Genomic DNA, 17,032 nt, shown 5'->3' on the forward strand with positions numbered 1-17,032 from the left:
GGTCAATTCAGGAATGATAGAGGTGCAGACCAGCTGGCCGCCTCACAGACGTCACTAGGGGGTCCTTGCAACTCGGCTATAGATGTCGGCCTACCTCGGGTTGACCCTCCCCGAGTACCCTCTGGTGGTCTCCGATGCACCCCCCATGAGCCCCTGAGATCACGGTTCTTACCCAAAGGGCCTAATGAAGCAGTGGACGGAGAAGGGCTCGGAGTGAGGCAGTTACCAGGTACGTAATTGTCGCATTTCTCCTATTTAAACATCTGGGGGCAGATTTACAAGCCCCTTGCACCACTTTTGCGTCACTTTTCCCATGCTAAAAGTGACGCAAGGGACTTGTAAATCTGCCCCCCTGCATTACAGGTTGTAAGTTGTGGCACATACAAGCAGGAGTATTCTACTCTTTATGACTCTCAATGGAAATCCTGTGATGTGAGTGCAATGAATGCATGTATGGATGAAGTGCATTAAACAATCCTTACCTGGATGGCTGCCACTGCAGGCCCAGGTGAGCTCTGGTGCTGCGTTACACAGCCAACTAGCAACACGAGGGCATTTAACTAGGCTTTTAAGGTTCAGATGCCTTCGGTGTGGGGTGTTATAGCGCACAGATGACTGTACATTAAAGAACGTTTTATAAGACTCCTAGCGTGGCATACAATGAAACCTCTTGCTGTGCAGCTTGCTAAGCACGCAGGAACAGTACAACAACAAACACATCCCACAGGACCAGTTTTACTGCCGCCACCAGTATGTGTGAGGCACAGATAGACAACAGCCCTCACTCCACGAGCCCTGGAATGATTAGCAGCACACGAGCAAGCAGGCACTGCTAGCGGGTGAGCTCATTTTCTGTAACACAGCGTTCCCATCATTATCCAGTATTGGGGTATATTTCATAGATTCACATGCCTGAATCGTTCCCCGTCGCCGAGAGGGGAGTCCCCCGGTAAAATACAAAAGTAGTGCGATAAATAATAAATAAACCCAAAGAGGCCAAAGAGGCCAAAGAGGCCAAAGGCTATATCTTAGTAGCCTATCTATGTTCTTATAGGAAAAGGACCAAAATTCAGCTCCAACCAATCAGCTATCAGAACCCTCTAGAACACTCCCAACAGAAGCAGTTCTCCACAGATTTTCACCGCACGTCGTGTGGAAGGGAGTCTACCTGTGTGCTACTCTTCAGCTCTTCAAACAAGCATGTCTGACAACAAAGGTCTCTTCCGCTCCTGCAGGACCTGTGGGAAGAAGAGGGTCCATGTTGATGATCTTCATAAAGATTGCCTTTATTGCCTCTACCCCAAACATGAGGCCAAAGATTGTTAAATCTGCTGTACCTTTCCCAACAAGACTCTAAGGGACAGAGAGGCAAGATTACTTTTATGGCTCAAGTCTAAAGAACGTCCTCCTCCTTCGGGTGAGGAAGAGGACTGAGCTTCCACATCTAGCAAGAGGGCTAGATCTCAAGAAGGCTCCTCAGGTGAGGGAAGGAAACACCATACAACTTCCCAGGATAAACCTGTTCATAAAAAGAGGAGTTCTAAACATTCCTCTGAGCCAGCGTCGTCTTCGCCTTCTACTCCACTCACAGAGCATCCAAGATCATCTTCTACAGACTCTGTAAGTAGAAAACACCTCAAGAAATCTGTGTCGACGACGACTGTTACCTCATCATCAACAATATGTGTTACGTCGACGACGCCATCGTCGACGGCGACTGTTACGACAACAGCTATTTCTCCTCCTATCTCGTCGACGAGAATCACTATCACAACGAGACCATCGTCAAAGGCTGTCGACGACGTACCGTCGCCGAAGAAACAGTCGACGAGGCTACCATCGACAAAGATTCCAGTGACGCAGTCGATGAGGACACCGTCAATGACTACACCGTTGACGACGAGCCCGCAGATGACATCTATGAACGCGCCTGTTATCCTGCCACCATCAACGACAGTACCGTATCGGGCGGCTATCAGTTAAATCAACAATATCGTCAATACCAGCCTCAATATCGCCAGTCTGAGAACCAATCGTCTTACCGTCAGTCATCGACGGCTGGTTTCTAGAGCCAGGGTGGCCGGAAGTGAACACAGCAACAAGGCTGTGACTCTGCCAGGAAGCAATGAGCTTCTCAGGGTGCCAGTCAATTTCACCTCCCTACCTGTGGGTGCAAACGTTTTTGCTTATGCACTGCGGTGGCACTAGATCACTTCAGACCGCTGGCTACTGGACCTAGTCACCAAGGGTCACACACTGGAATTTGTCCAGAAACCATCTTTACTCCGCCCAGGGGTCCCCTTCCCCCTTGTCTTCACTTATTGCGCTAAGAAGTCTTGATCATGCGCCTAAAGGAAACTAAAGAAGAAGCAGATCAACGCAGACAACAAGCTTCTATTCTCGTTTCTTCCTAATCAAAAAGTAGTCAGGAGAATGGTGACCGATTCTGGAACTCCGCAAGCTCAACAAGTTTCTCAAGAAACAAACATTCAGATGGCAACACTTTCCGATATTTTGTGATGCTTAAACGAAGGGCATTTAATGACTTCTCTGGACATGGAAGACGCATACTTTCATATCCCTATCCATCCAAAACAAAGAAAGTATCTACGATTCACAGTGGCTGGCACCCACTTTCAATTCAAGGTGCTCCCGTTTGGCCTAAAATCAGCACCACAGATTTTCACCAAGTGCTTAGCACCAGTAGCAGCGAATTTACGATCCCGGGGGATGCAAGTTTTCCCATACCTCGACGATTGACTGCTCAAAGCTCCGTCGGAGCAGGAAGCCAATGTTGCCACAACAACTTGTCTCCATCTGTTCAATACGCTGGGGCTCACTTTGAACAAGGGTAAATCGAACTTGTTACCAACTCATTTTATTCCTAGGAGCATCTCTGGACAACCGTCCAGTGCAAAGCATTCTTATCTCAAGACCGTCGAGCGCGCCTTCAAAAATTAGCGAAACTGACCATTTCAAAATGAAGGTCAGTTTCGGTTCGAACATTCAAATCACTCCTGAGGATGTGCTCTTCAGCAATAAACTTGATCCCTTTAGCACGGCTCAAGATGAGACCGCTTCAAGAAGAGTTACAGAAACAATGGCAACAAGCATTGGGCTCTTTCACAGATGTTATCCAAATAACTACAAGTATGGTGGACGCACTTGGTTGGTGGTCCCAAACAGCAAATCTTGCCCAAGGTCTCGCTCACCTTTCTGCAAAACATCCCTGACTTCGTATTGACTACAGACGCCTCCATGGAAGGATGGGGAGGTCATCTGCAGGATTTGCAAATCCAGGGAAATTGGTCTCAGATACCGAAGTAGCAACACATCAACAGTTTGGAGCTTCGGGTCATATTTTTGGGAAGCGCAGGAATTGTGGGAATGGACAATATTCCACAGAATATCCCTGAAGGCCGAACATGTCAAGGGTCTGCACAATACCCTAGCAGATACACTATGCCGGTCTCAATCCGGCTGCCACGAGTGGGAGCTGGAACAAACTCAGGTGAACAAGATCTTTCGGACGCGGGGCAAACCAGCTCTAGATCTGTTTGCATCACAGAAACACAAGAAATGCCAATATTATGCCAGCAGCTTCCCTCAGCTGGGGTCAAGGGGGAATTCCCTTTCAATGAGAAGGTTCGGTATCTATGCCTACGCTTTTCCCCCATTCCATTAATCCCCAGGGTGCTCAAAAAGTTGAAACTGGAGGTCTGCCGCCTGATTCTGATTGCACTCCATTGACTCAGACAATATTGGTTCCAGGAGCTTCTTCTGTTGTCACAAGGCAGACCCATTCCCCTTCATCCAACAATGACGTGTTATCACGGAACAGGGCTCAGGTAGTCCATCCGGATCCGCAATCCCTGCACATGCACGCTTGTCTCCTGAATTCCTAGAGTTCCAAGATCTTAATATTTCACAGGACTGTCGGGACATACTGTCTAAACACCATGCTGTAAGCACTATCAAGACATGTCGTTTAAAATGGAAAATAATTTGTTGTTGGTGTGAAACCAATAAAGTTCATCCCGGTCAAGCCCTTGCTTAACAAATGTTACCTTATTTACTCTCACTGGCCAAATCTGGACTCACTTTTTCGTCAGTCAAGGTTCACCTGGCTGCTCTTTCCAGATGCAGGAAATCTCCGCAGCTTCCTTCTTTATGTTCATCTTCTCTTGTAAAACAATTCATGAGAGGACTTTTTCGCACTTTCTCTCCTGTGCGTTCACCTCCCCCGGAGTGGGAACTCAATGTTGTTTTAGCTCAACTGATAAAACGACTGTTTGAATCGGCCCATAAAGCAGAACTCCAATACCTCACATGGAAAGTAGCCCTCTTGCTGGCGCTTACCTCTGCAAGAAGGATTAGTGAGATTCAGGCTTTTACGATCAAAGAACCATTCTTACCCTTTACACAGGACTATGTAATCCTTCGAACAAATCCTAGGTTCATTCCAAAGGTAACCACGCAATTTCACTTGAATGAGCCAGTAATGCTACAAACTTTCTTCCCGAATCCATCCAGTCCAGCTGAAAGGACTTTACATTCATTGGATGTAAAAAGGTGTTTGAAGTTTTATCTTTAAAAGACAAAGGATATTAGAAAGACGGATCAACTGTCAGTGGCCTCCGGTCAAGCGACACAAGGAGCAGCTGTATCAAATGCCACAATAGCCAGATGGGTCGCATCTGCTATTCAATTCTGTCACGAAAAAGCCAACAAACCTCTCAAGGTGAAGGCGAAAGCACACTCCACCAGGACTGTTGCTGCATCTACAGCTTTGTTTGCTGGAGTGACACTGGACAAGATATGCCGTTCTGCGACATGGAAGAATGTCCACACGTTCACAAGACGCTACTGCCTCTAATCTGCACAAAAGGAGGATGCAACGGTTGGACAAGCTGTGTTGCGTCATCTCATTCACTAAGGTCAGATTCTTCACATTTCTTTAATATTTATTTATTTTAGCGTTCTTTACTATTCAATTGCTTACAGTATTCATGCTCCTATGTTTTCTCAATTTTATACGTTTCTCATGTTGATATTCACTGTATGATTATTGCTTTTATGCACTGTCATTGCAAGGTATCAAGGTTGTGGATGTATATTGGGAGTTTTAAATTACATGTCTCCCACCTTCCGCAAACGACAGTAAAATTGGGGTACTACTTGCTACTCTGATTCAGGCAAGTGAATCTATGAAAGACACCCCAATACTTTATAAGAAAACAAGTTACTTAGCTGTAGCTACAGTTATCAGTATTGGTATCTTTCATAGATTCACATGCATCCACCCTCCTCCCCGTGGAACCAGTTCTCAGTGATTTTGGGGATATTTACTTCCTACTTGTGCTTGGAAAATATGAGGCGAACTGCTTCTGTTGGGAGTGTTCTAGAGGGTGCTGATAGCTGATTGGTTGGAGCTGCATTTTGGTCCTTTTTCTATAAGGACGTAGATAGGCTACTAAGATATAGCCTTTGGCCTCTTTGGGCCTATTTATTATTTTTGGCACTGCTTTTGTATTTTACCGGGGGCTCCCATCCAGATGACGGGGAATGATTCAGGCTTGTGAATCTATGAAAGATACCAATACTGGAGAACTGTAGTTACAGGTAAGTAACTTGTTTTCTTACAGCTCACTTCCTAGAATATGAGACCAAGGTATGGTGTACAGCGACCCTTTCTAAGCACATCCATACATATTGCGCCAGCAGCCTGTTCCCACAGGCTAGGCTGCATTTGACTCAGCAGACTTGGATAACTTCTGAGCAGGCCTTTGCTGGGGAACAGACAACATGACGTGTCAGGGGACTTTCTAAAGGGGTCATGAAAAGAGACAGACGTGAAGTATGGCGCAGTGGCAGGAATAATCATGGGTGAATTTTGCAGATTCACGATCCGCGAATTTGCGGATTTGCGTATTCGCAAAATCCGCGAATTTGCGGATTCGCTGATTTTGCAGACTTTTTAAATGGGGGGTCTTCTGTGCGAGTTCAAGTGCCTCTTGTGTGTATAAATGGTCAGAGACCGATCAGAGCAGCAGATGAAGAGAAAGAAGCTCCTGGTCACAGGAACAGCACGAGGATTGCGCTCGTGAAAGTCAAGGATACAAAGGCCTCTATCCAGCATCACAGCTGATTTTCGACGGTAGATTTGGGAAGAAGGCACACCTGCCCAGCCTCGACGACGCTCATGATTGTTTTTGGGCTGATGAATGAGTCACTGAATTTGAGCTTCAACTAGTTCCAGCGACCATGTGTATGTTACTATGCAATCGCACCGATGTGCGCAGGGGCCCCTTGAGTGAGCTGTCCATCATCCTGTAACTATTTTAGGATGGCGCCGGCAAGCTGCCAGCGCCATCCTAAAATAGTTACTAAATTAGCTTCATCAGGAAGCACTAATAGATAAAATAAAGCTCGAGCACCTGCTTTATTTTATCTATTAGTGCTTCCTGTTGAAGCTAACTTAGTAACTATTTTAGGATGGCGCTGGCAGCTTGCCGGCGCCATCCTAAAATAGTTACAACAACTTCAAGCTTGAAGGCTTGAACTTTTGCCCCCGGATCCGCCGCTTGCGGATTTGCGGATTTTCGGTAAATTCGCGGGAGTTCGCGGATTGCGGATTTACCGAAAATCTGCAAAATCCGCGAGCGGAACGGATTTTGCCCTCACCCTTAGGCAGGATGTCCGGACTGCGCGGCTGGTGCTATGTGTTCAGCCGGGTCTGGTGGCTTAGCGTCCTAATGCGTCCACTGTGGGGGCATATGTTTTACCTCATGCTCACAGGTTCAAATCCTGGCAGGTTAATTCAGCCTTTCATCATTCTGAGGTGGATAGAATGAGTACCATTGAGTTGGGTAACAATAAACATCTGTTATTCAGCGCCAAGATACCCCTAGCAGTGAACGGGCGCCTTACAAATGCATATCATGTGTTGGCTGCTCAGAAAGCGATCACACGTCATCCCTACAGTAATGCTCGAGGGGTTTAATGAATGAGGTGCCCCCGCCATGTCCTGGGGTAGATGTTCGGGGCTCTTTTAGAGTCTGCCTTAATGCCGCCATGTTTTCCTTTGATTCCCAGGGGTCAGGTGTGGTGAGAGCCACGCCCAGTTTCACCGTGAAGGAGAAGGGTGACAAGAAGAGGGTGCAGGTGAAGCTTTACTCCAGGCCCTACCACAGCTTGCAGGGTCCAAAGCCCGACATTGTGATTGGTGAGTACTGGGGGAGGGGGCAGTGAGGGTGCCATGGGTGACCGGGGGCTGGATACCCCCCTTGCCATCCTACCAGTCGCACTTGCCCTTGTGGCTGCAAGAGCTGGCCAGAGTCGAAGCAAAGTCTGGACCCCTACACGTGTGGCACCGTTTATTTATTTATTTATGAATTTTTCTATAGTGTTGACATTACCCAAAGGTGCTAGAGCGCTTTACAGGAAACAAAGTTCCTTACATAAGGTACACAATTGCAACTCATGACACAGGCCATAGAATGACATTATCCGGGGAAGTATGTGCATTACAGAAGTAGCAGACTGTTGCCTAAACTAAGGTATTACATTATAAGTCATAAAATAGGGCAGAGAATCAGATTATCCAGAGCAGTTTGCACATTAAAGAAGTAACAGGGTTTCTACTGACGCCAACTTTAAGACGAGGTAGAAGTGCAGTCGCGTTCAGTGTAATAATCAGTGTTGAGACTATACCCTCAGTGTTAAAAGGTGGAGACATTAGATAAAATGTCTTTGAATGAGAAGGGCTTCCAGCTCCGGTTCAAAGATAGCCTCACAGTGGTGGTGCGTAGGGTCAGAGGTAAGGATTGTGCCATAAGCCGTTCCTTTTTACCGGTTGGGGGTTCAAGCAGCAGTGCTTCGGCATTCCGCAGTTGTCTCATCGCCCCGGAAACTTTGGGGCATATTTACAAGCCCCTTGCACCACTTTTGCATCCCTTTGCCCATGTTAAAAATGACGCACAAGTGACGCAAGGGCCTTGTAAATCTGCCCCTCTGAGTTTGTCCGCCCGTTGTCGAGAGCGGATGTGTATAGGGCCTGTGAGTGATATAAGATGTGTTATATATGGCCCTGGCCTCAATGGGCCGCCAGCATCAGTGAGAAGAGATCGCCCCATACATGAAATGTGCTGCTGAAGGTAGGGCTGGTTTAAGAGGAGTGAGGTGGGTCTTGGCGGCCAGTCAGGGGGGAGTTCAGTAGTCGATTCTTGTGAGCTATAAGAATTTATTAAGAGTTTTCAGATCTCTCTCTGGGATGTAGTGGTGGATCCCCAAAGAAGACACAGTCTATAGCGCACATTTTCGGTCATAGTGCTGATTTGAAATTGTAGGTTTAGCCTTTTATCTAGGATAGCAGTGCCTTGAGACCCTCACAGGTGAGTAGTGCGCTTTATAAATACCGTGATTGATTGATTGCTTGATTAATAGCTCATAGGTATTTCATGCAGTCAACGATGGCTGCTGTTCAGTATAGGATGTAGAGCGTGTCCATCCAGGATTGGACAGGAGGTGCGGCTTTGATGAAGAAGTGAGGAGGAGTTCAGTTCCGTAAGGGTTCAGTGTTAAGTGCTCTGAAGTCCCTCAGTCTTGATCAGTGCTTAAAGTGCTGACAGGGTGCGAGACACCATTGTGAGAGGAGACCTTAAAGTGCAGCTGGGCGTCATCTGTATATCGATGGTAGCGGATCCCGGATTCTCCTAGTACGACTCCACCGGGCTCGATATAACGGTTGAATAGGGTTAGAGCAAGGACACAGCAAGGATGGATCGCTGAGGCACCCCTTGATCTACTGCATTCGATGTCGAGAAAAAGTCTTCAGTTTTTATCTCCTGCGATCTAACTATGAGGAATGATTCAAACCTTTAATAACCATGCCATGAATACCCATTCAATTGTTGAGTGTGTCAAGGAGCGTAGAATGGTTAGCTGTATCAAAGGGTGCGATAGGATGAGCCGAATCAGGAGGCAGGAGATGCTTGAGACAAGACTCAGTGTGCATCATCGACCCCCCGAAGACTAGGGTCGGATTGGTAACTCGGGCTCTCAGGAAATGGCCGAAGGGCCGGTAGCCGAGTTCCAGCTGTGCAGCCTGGGGGCTATCTATGCTGCTAGGATGCCACCAGCCTTTCTAGAGGCAGATGGGCCGAGGTGTCACTCCCTTCCTCCCCCTGGGCCGGCCCATTAGTGTATACTGTTTGAGCGGGGGCAGGGGACCTGAGCAGAAGTGCCCTCACTTGCATTCATGTGTGGCTGTGCAATCTGAACTTATCTGTGCATTTTTTTTAACTAGGTGAAGTTAATAAAACATGCCCCTTTCTTTTTATTAAACTTCGCTGAAGCAGTGTTTTGCGGAAAGGCAATACGCAAATGCCGGCCACTGTTTTTGGTGTGCCCGGGCCGAGTTTTGATCCCAATCCAACCCCGCGTGAAGCTGGCTCTTTCTGTCCTGCAGCTGTGATTGAAGCCAGATTGGTATTCGTCCAGGAGCAGGGCACAAGTCTTACAAAAAGAAGTCGGGGGCGCTCAAAGGTAGGTGGTGTCAACGGAAGTGACGTCACGACAAGAAGTGACGTAACGGAGGGGAGTCACCTCTCATTACAGGGCGCGCTACACATCAGTGGAGATCAGACACAGCGCTGCTCTTCATGTAGTGACTCCCCTGAGCTCTCTGGTGAGATGAGGGGGCTTCACAGTACAACAATAAAGGCCTTCGATGCACCCACGCATACAGCAAACGCACAACGATCTTTAGTGTTAAAATCAAACTAATTTGTGCATGGGAGATCGACGGGGCAGCCATGCGGGCAAGGAAAGCCATAATTGAAAGTCCAGCTTTTGGGCAGGGGGGACGGCGTCCACCCGGTAAAATAAGTAGGTACCCCGACTTGAGCCCTGTCCAGGAGGTTGCTGTCTTTCATGTGTTGGGTGACCTGATCGTCTGCACATTTTTCCCTGATTTTTGTCAGTAAAGGGAGGTTGGAGACGGGTGAAATTTTTTGAGGCCAATCGCATCTCCAGAGGGTTTTTTGAGGCGTGGGGTGACTTAACCAGTCTTGAGACACTCAGGAAATGTTCCCTGTCTGAGAGTAGAGGAGCACAAGTGTGTTTAGGTCTTTGGCTATTTTACCTGGGTATAGCGTCCATGAATTGGCTTGATGGTTTATTTATTTTTTGAGATGGTGTTACGTCTTCCGCTCTAGCTCTGTCAAATAGCTGCAAAGTCTACTGGGATTTGCATATAGTGGATGGATTAGGGCGATTATATCGATGCAGACGTGGTTTAATTTTGGAGTCGAAGAGCTGTGCCGATTCTTCTTTCGTGGTTGGTTCAGGCCTCTGGGAAGCAATGAAGCCAATCTACCAGAGAGACTGCATGCCAACCTGCCAGGTTTCTTACTTACTCTTCCGGCTGTTGGGTTTGGGCAGCTCAGGGTCTAGCGGCCACTTGCTCTTCCAAAGGGCAGGCAGTGCCAGAGTGCTGCCCCTTCCTGCAGAGGATCCTACCAGTCCAGGACCGGTGATCAAGGCCAGGGAAGGCCACCATGCAAGGAGCCAGCCTTCAGTCCTAGGAACCCACTCCCAAGGCGGGGGGCTTGGCCACACAGCTTTTCGAGCTGATGGTCTGCAGCTTGGCATTTGATAAGAAAAGCCTATCTCGTGATTGCTGGGTTTGCCAAGCCCCTTAACTAATGAATATTACACTTCTTTACCTGTGGTGCCCCACTCTGGCAGCAGAGTGGGCACAGGGGGGCATCACATGAGCTTCCCAGCAGCCAGGCAGGTGTCTGCCATGTATCTGCCCCTTAGGAGTGCGACTGAAGGCGTGGTCTTCACCAGGGCGTCCTTGGCCCGGTGTCCTCCACTCCAGAGGCTGCATTAGAGGCACTTTCCTTTCTGCTTCCATCAGCTCCTGGAAGGACCAGGCTGGGCCATTCACTCTGTCATTCTCTCTTGCTTCCTCCCTTCCTGTGCCTTATATGCTCTCCCACTCAAAAACCATTACTGACTCATGTGACTCGTCTGTGCTCTCCTCTCCACCTGCACATATTCTTTGTGAAGCTCTGAGTCTTATCTTTACTTTTCCCTCTTTTTACTTGTCCCTTCTCAGTTACTTCATCTTCCATCAGACCACTTTCTTCTCTTGCTTCAACTTTTCCTGAGACTACATTACTTCGTCATGGTGTGCGCAATATTTCTTCATCTGCTCCATCACCTGCAATTTCTATCTACTTCATTTAGTGCTATTAGTGGTATGTTCATGGGTGAATGATGGATGCTGTGGCTGTAGGAGGGACATATATCCCAAAGTGAATGATGGATCCTGTCAGTGTAAGGGGAGGGGGGGGGTATCCTTGGGTGAATGATGGTAGAGCAACTGCAGAAGTCACTGCAATGGGCAGCAGCACGTTTGAGGAGAGTCTGGTGTGAATGAATCAAGCTCTCGGCAGTGTTCACTCACTGAGCCTCTCTGAAACGTACTTTTTCTCTTTTCAGGTTTTAATTCTGGGTTCGGCCTGAAGGACACCTGGCTGAGCTCTTTGCCACGACTACAGGTAATGGTACTGAGAAGAATCCCGACATTGTGACCCCTTCTCCTGTAAACCATATTATAAACTAGACAGCTGCAGGAAGCCAAATGCTGCCTTTGTATTTGCCACCTGGTGAACATTATTAGTCAGGTAGGATCAGAGACAGAGACTGGGACCAGCCTCAGGGAAGGGACAGCTCACACATCACTGCACTGCTTGTCCACAACAGGGGAGTGTGAAGGTCACAGGGGTGTAATAAACCACTGGAGTGTAGCAGAGCTTCCAGACAGGACCAGTGCTGGCCCACCTGCTGCTGAACACACCAGTGTTGTCATGCAGAAGGTGAACAGCAGATGGAAACAGTTCGAGAAGGCACTGCTAGGAATCCCAGCTCTAGAGAGCCCCAAAAAACCGCTTCATCCGTCCATGGGTCATAAATATATATAAAGGGGCAGATTTACAAGCCCCTTGCGCCACTTTTGCGTCACTTTTCCCATGTTAAAAGTGATGCAAAAGTGGCGCAGGAGGATTGTAAATCTGCCTCAAAGTGTTTCCAGTCTTAGAACACAAATTATGTGCGCCATTACACTTTAGTTGTGTTTAACACATTTAGCGATAACTGTTCCTGCCGTCCCTTTCCGGACTAAGACCTCTTTCGATATTTAGGACAGTTCATGGTTAATCTTTCCTAACTTTTAATCACAATCGATATCTAGGCTAAATCACTGTCCGAGAAAAAAAGGCAAAATATAGAAATATTGAGCTTTTTTCCCAAAACTTCACGAAAAAAGTATGTGCTGAACGTGTGCGTTTATTTCTAAAAATGGCATAAATCCAAATGGTGTGACATGCTAAAAATCACCCCATCCCATCTTTATGAGTGAGGCTGAGGGAAATAAAATGCTCACCATTCGTGGCACTTTGGTGAGCAGTGGTCACCATGCCCTTCTTTCGTAGCTCCTAAGTGCCTGTGGCTTCTGGTGAACTAAGTGTGAACCCAGTGGATGAAACTAGAAAGAAGTAGGTTTCCGAACAATAGACAACATTCTGAATTCAGCGAGGGGTCATTTGTATAGATTTGTCAAGGTTTCTCCAATAAAACAATCAATGAATTCACAAATAGCGAATATAAAAGGAAAAACAGAAATCGGATTACATCTGTTGCTTTTTAGGTCTCGCCTGAACCAGTTCATGCACTGTTCGGCGAGACATTTAGTGTGTGGGCTTTTAAAAGTCCTACCACACGCTTTTGGCTGGCATAGAGCGTGCGGTTACACGCACAAAGACGAGCAGAGGTGCCATCTGGCTTTCCTCTCTCGTCATGGTGCGCGCACTTCGCGCACCACTCGCCAGCCTGCTTTTGCCGTTTGCCGTCACCCACGCACCGCAATTAACTTTCACGCATGTCTTGGCCCCCACTCTGCTCCTCACTCCTTTGGCTTCATTCTGCCAGCCCCACCTCCCTCGGCATCCTTCCTCCCAGCCTGACTTTCCAAAAAGTCACATATTCACCTACGAATAAGTTAAGCTTTTACAATCATTGACTGACTATCTTATGTGCAAGACCTTTTGTGGAATACAGGAAGCTAAGTGGGTTTGGGGAGTTGCCAACAAGTATTTTGTTTTCTCTTAAACATCCCAGGACACCCGCCAGGATAATTACACAGCTATTATCGTTTTCCTAGAAGATGTGATGCAAGCTGTGTGACCCGGAATTAATCATAACCTGTGCTTCTGGGGCATACAGCCATGCCCTACGTTTCATTGCTCCTCATGGAGTTTTGAATATATTATCGTTGTATTTAGTTGTTAACTTGAAAACCTGTCTTAAGTCTTTATCTCGTTCTCTAGCATCCAGTCTATTTTTTTGTAGATGTATGTAGAAGAGGCTAATTTATTTGCTTCAGTCAACGTTATCTCTTTCGCCCTTCGCTGCCTCCCACTCCGAATGATTTGCTAATATCGACTATCCATTAGCTACCAAATTTCTACTCTCTGTTCGCACTGAGGATGTAATAGCAATCCTGATTCTCCAAAGCTGCCTTTTTAGGGTCAAAGCTTGCTTTGTTACCAAGGTAATGTTTTTTTTCTTCTCTGTACTTTAAATTGCACCTCCTCCAGGTTGAGGAAGGAGACTCTAGTGTCCCAGCTTCTATAACCCAGTCTTCTACGGAGTATGCCAGCAAGGTTCCTGTGGCGAAGGCTAAGACCACCACTGTTCTCCCACGTGCTGCACCTACGCTCTTCTTTTGAACGGGACACAGCTCTCACCCACCGTGTACCTCTGAGCCTGGAATTTGGGCATTATATCTTCACTCTCTCTTTCTCCACCCACTGTCTTTTTCACACTCTCTTTCTCTATTTCCACCTTAACTAATTATCTTGCTCCTTTATTCTCAGCACACCACAGCATCACTCAGTGCCACCACAGCATCACTGAGCACCACCACAGCATCAATCAAGAACACCACAGTATCACTCAGCACCACCACAACATCACTCAGCACCACCACAGCATCAATCAAGAACACCACAGCATCACTCAGCACCACCACAGCATCACTCAGCACCACCACATCATTAATCAAGAACACCACAGCATCATTCAGCACCACCAAAACATCACTCAGGAACACCTCAGCATCACTCAGTACCACCACAGCATCACTCATCACCATCACAGCATCACTCAGCATAACCACCACAGTATCACTCAGCACCACCACAACATCACTCAGGGGCACCACAACATCAATCAGCGCCACCACAACATCACTCAGCGCACCTACAGCATCTCTCTACACCACCACAGCAACACTCAGCACCACCACAGCATCACTCAGGGACAAAACAATATCACTCAGTGTCACCACAGCATCAGTCAGAACCACCACAGCATCACACAGTACCACCACAGCATCACTCAGGGCCAGCACAGTATCGCTCAGCTCCACCACAGCATCAGTCAGCACCACCACATCATTACTCTGCACCACCACAGCATCAATCAGGGCCACCACAGCATCACTCAGCACCACCCCAACATCACTCAGGAACACAACAGCATCACTCAGTACCACCACAGTATCACACTGAAGCGCAACAGCATCAATCAGCATCAACACAGCATCAGTCAGCACCACCACAGCATCACTCAGGGCCTGCACAGGATCACTCAACGCCACCATAACATCAGTCAGCGCCACCACAGCATCACTCAGGGCCACCACAGCATCAGTCAGCACCAGCACAGCATCAGTCAGCACCGCCATATCATCACTCAGCACCACCACAGCATCACTCACCTTCACCACAGCATCACTGTATGCTACCACAGGATCACTCTGCAGCGCCACAGCATCACTCAGCATCACCACTGCATCAATCAGCATCACCACAGCATCAGTCAGCACCACCACAGCATCACTCAGGACCACCACAGCATGACTCAGGGCCAGCACATCATCACTCAATGCCACCACAGCATCACTCAGGGCCACCACAGCATCACTGAACGACACCAGAGCATCACTCAGGGCCACCACAGCATCATTTAGGGTCGCAACAGCATCAGTCAGCACCACCACAACATCACTCACTCAGCACCACCACAGCATCACTATATGCTACCACAGGATCACTCTGCAGTGCTACAGCATCAATCAGCATCACCACAGCATCAATCAGCCTCACCAAAGCATCAGGCAGCACCACCACAGCATAACTCAGGGCCATCACAGCATAACTCAGGGCCAGCACAGCATCACTCAACGTCACCACAGCTTCACTCAGTGCTTCTTACACTTTTCAATTACAACTTCTCAGCATGCTGCACAGCAGCCACACTTCTCTACTGCACAGCTTAGAAACATTGGCAAAGTCAATAGCTCTCCCTAAACACTTATAAGGCCCCCCAATGCATAGCCGATAGTCTCGTCTTTGGGACCTTATAAGTGTTTATTTATCCAGCACAATATCCTTGATTAAACAACATCAAGTGTTGCATGGCTAAACACTTATAAGGTCCCAAAAGCGAGACCTATTGGCTATGCCAATGCTTGTTTTGTAAGAAGGCGGATTTATAAAAGCAATTCATTGATATGTTTCACAGATTCTTCTGGTCACACACAAATATAACTTTCATAATGTTCTCCGAGGCACTTTATACTCGGTGCCAACAATCCATCCTTGGAAACTGATTTTTAAAATTTTATACAACCGTGCATCACCGAATAATGGAAAATAAAACGAATAAACGTTGGTTAGGTGCCAAAACTGTGCAATTCTGAAATATGCACAGAAACCTTAGCCAAAGGTTAAGTGTTATTGTTACCACCAAGAATTCTATAATATACAACATCTTGTGTAATTGTGAGGACAAAGAGTGGGCAACCACTTGCAATAGAAACTCAAACATTTTCCAGACTTTAAATAACAGCAAATGTTCAGCTATCCTTCGTTGCATGATATGCCACGATTTAATAAAAGGCACTGAGATGCATGGGTGGGATTATCAGAGGAAACAAGGATCAGCCAAACCACAACCAGGTCCAGCGGCTTTTTCAGGAGGAAAATTCAAAATCAAATCAAAAGCATTTGTGTAGCGCAGCACGTTCCCCCCTAGAGTATCTGGGCGCTGTGGCGCGACGACTCAGTCGAAAAGCCAGGTCTTGAGGTTCTTTCTGAACTCCCTTAGGGAGGGGGGTGTTCGGAGATGGGGGGGTCATTCCAGGTCTTGATGTTCTTTCTGAACTCCCTCGGGGGGGGGTGTTCAGAGATGGGGGGGGGGCAGATCATTCCAGGTCTTGTCCGCGATGTAGGAGAAGGAGCAGCCTCTGCTGCGGTGTATACGGGGGTGAGCGCACAGGATAGCTCGGTAGAGCGTAGGTGTCTTGGGGGCAATGGAATTTCAGTCGATGGTTGATGTCGGCCATTCCAAGGTCATGTAGGGCTTTGTAGCCGTGAGTGCGGCTCTTGAACTGGCATCTCTTCTGGATGGGGAGCCAGTGGAGGTGTCTGAGGTGGGGGTGATGTGAGTCTATTTCGGGAGGTCCAGGGTGAGTCTGGCGGCCGCATTCTGTATGCTCTGGAGTCTTCTGAGGAGCTGGGCAGAGATGCCAGCGCAGAGGGCATTGCCATAGTCAAGGAAGGTGGTGACGAGGGCCTGAGTGATGGTTTTTCTGGTGTCAGTCGGGATCGATCTGAAGATTCTGCGGAGAGTGCAGAAGGTGTAGAAGCAGTTGGAGGCCACTGAGTTGACTTGCCGTTTCATGGTCAGTTGGCTGTCCAGTAGGATGCCTAGGGTGCGTGCCAGGTCTGTTGGTATGGGTGTGGGTCCCAGTTCAGTTGGCCACCAGCTGTGGTCCCAGATGGAAGTGTTCTTCCCGTAGAACAGTACTTCTGTCTTGTCGGAGTTGAGTATAAGACAGTTGCCCCTCATCCAATTGGTCATGGCGTTGCAGAAGTTGGTTCTGGCAGTAAGGGGG

General features: G+C 47.7%; 1 protein-coding gene across 1 annotated transcript in view; it reads left to right on the top strand.

The window, feature by feature from the left end:
• Window positions 1-17,032, top strand: part of ZMYND15 (zinc finger MYND-type containing 15) — a 77,108-nt gene that overhangs the window by 39,413 nt on the left and 20,663 nt on the right. The window contains exons 10-11 of the mRNA XM_086946633.1: window positions 7,096-7,225; window positions 11,512-11,570. Of these exons, the coding sequence (XP_086802759.1) occupies window positions 7,096-7,225; window positions 11,512-11,570 (189 nt within the window). The remainder of the gene's footprint in view (window positions 1-7,095; window positions 7,226-11,511; window positions 11,571-17,032) is intronic.

Source organism: Lissotriton vulgaris, chromosome 12, assembly GCF_964263255.1.
Source record: "Lissotriton vulgaris chromosome 12, aLisVul1.2, whole genome shotgun sequence".
Taxonomy (NCBI): Eukaryota; Metazoa; Chordata; class Amphibia; order Caudata; family Salamandridae; genus Lissotriton; species Lissotriton vulgaris.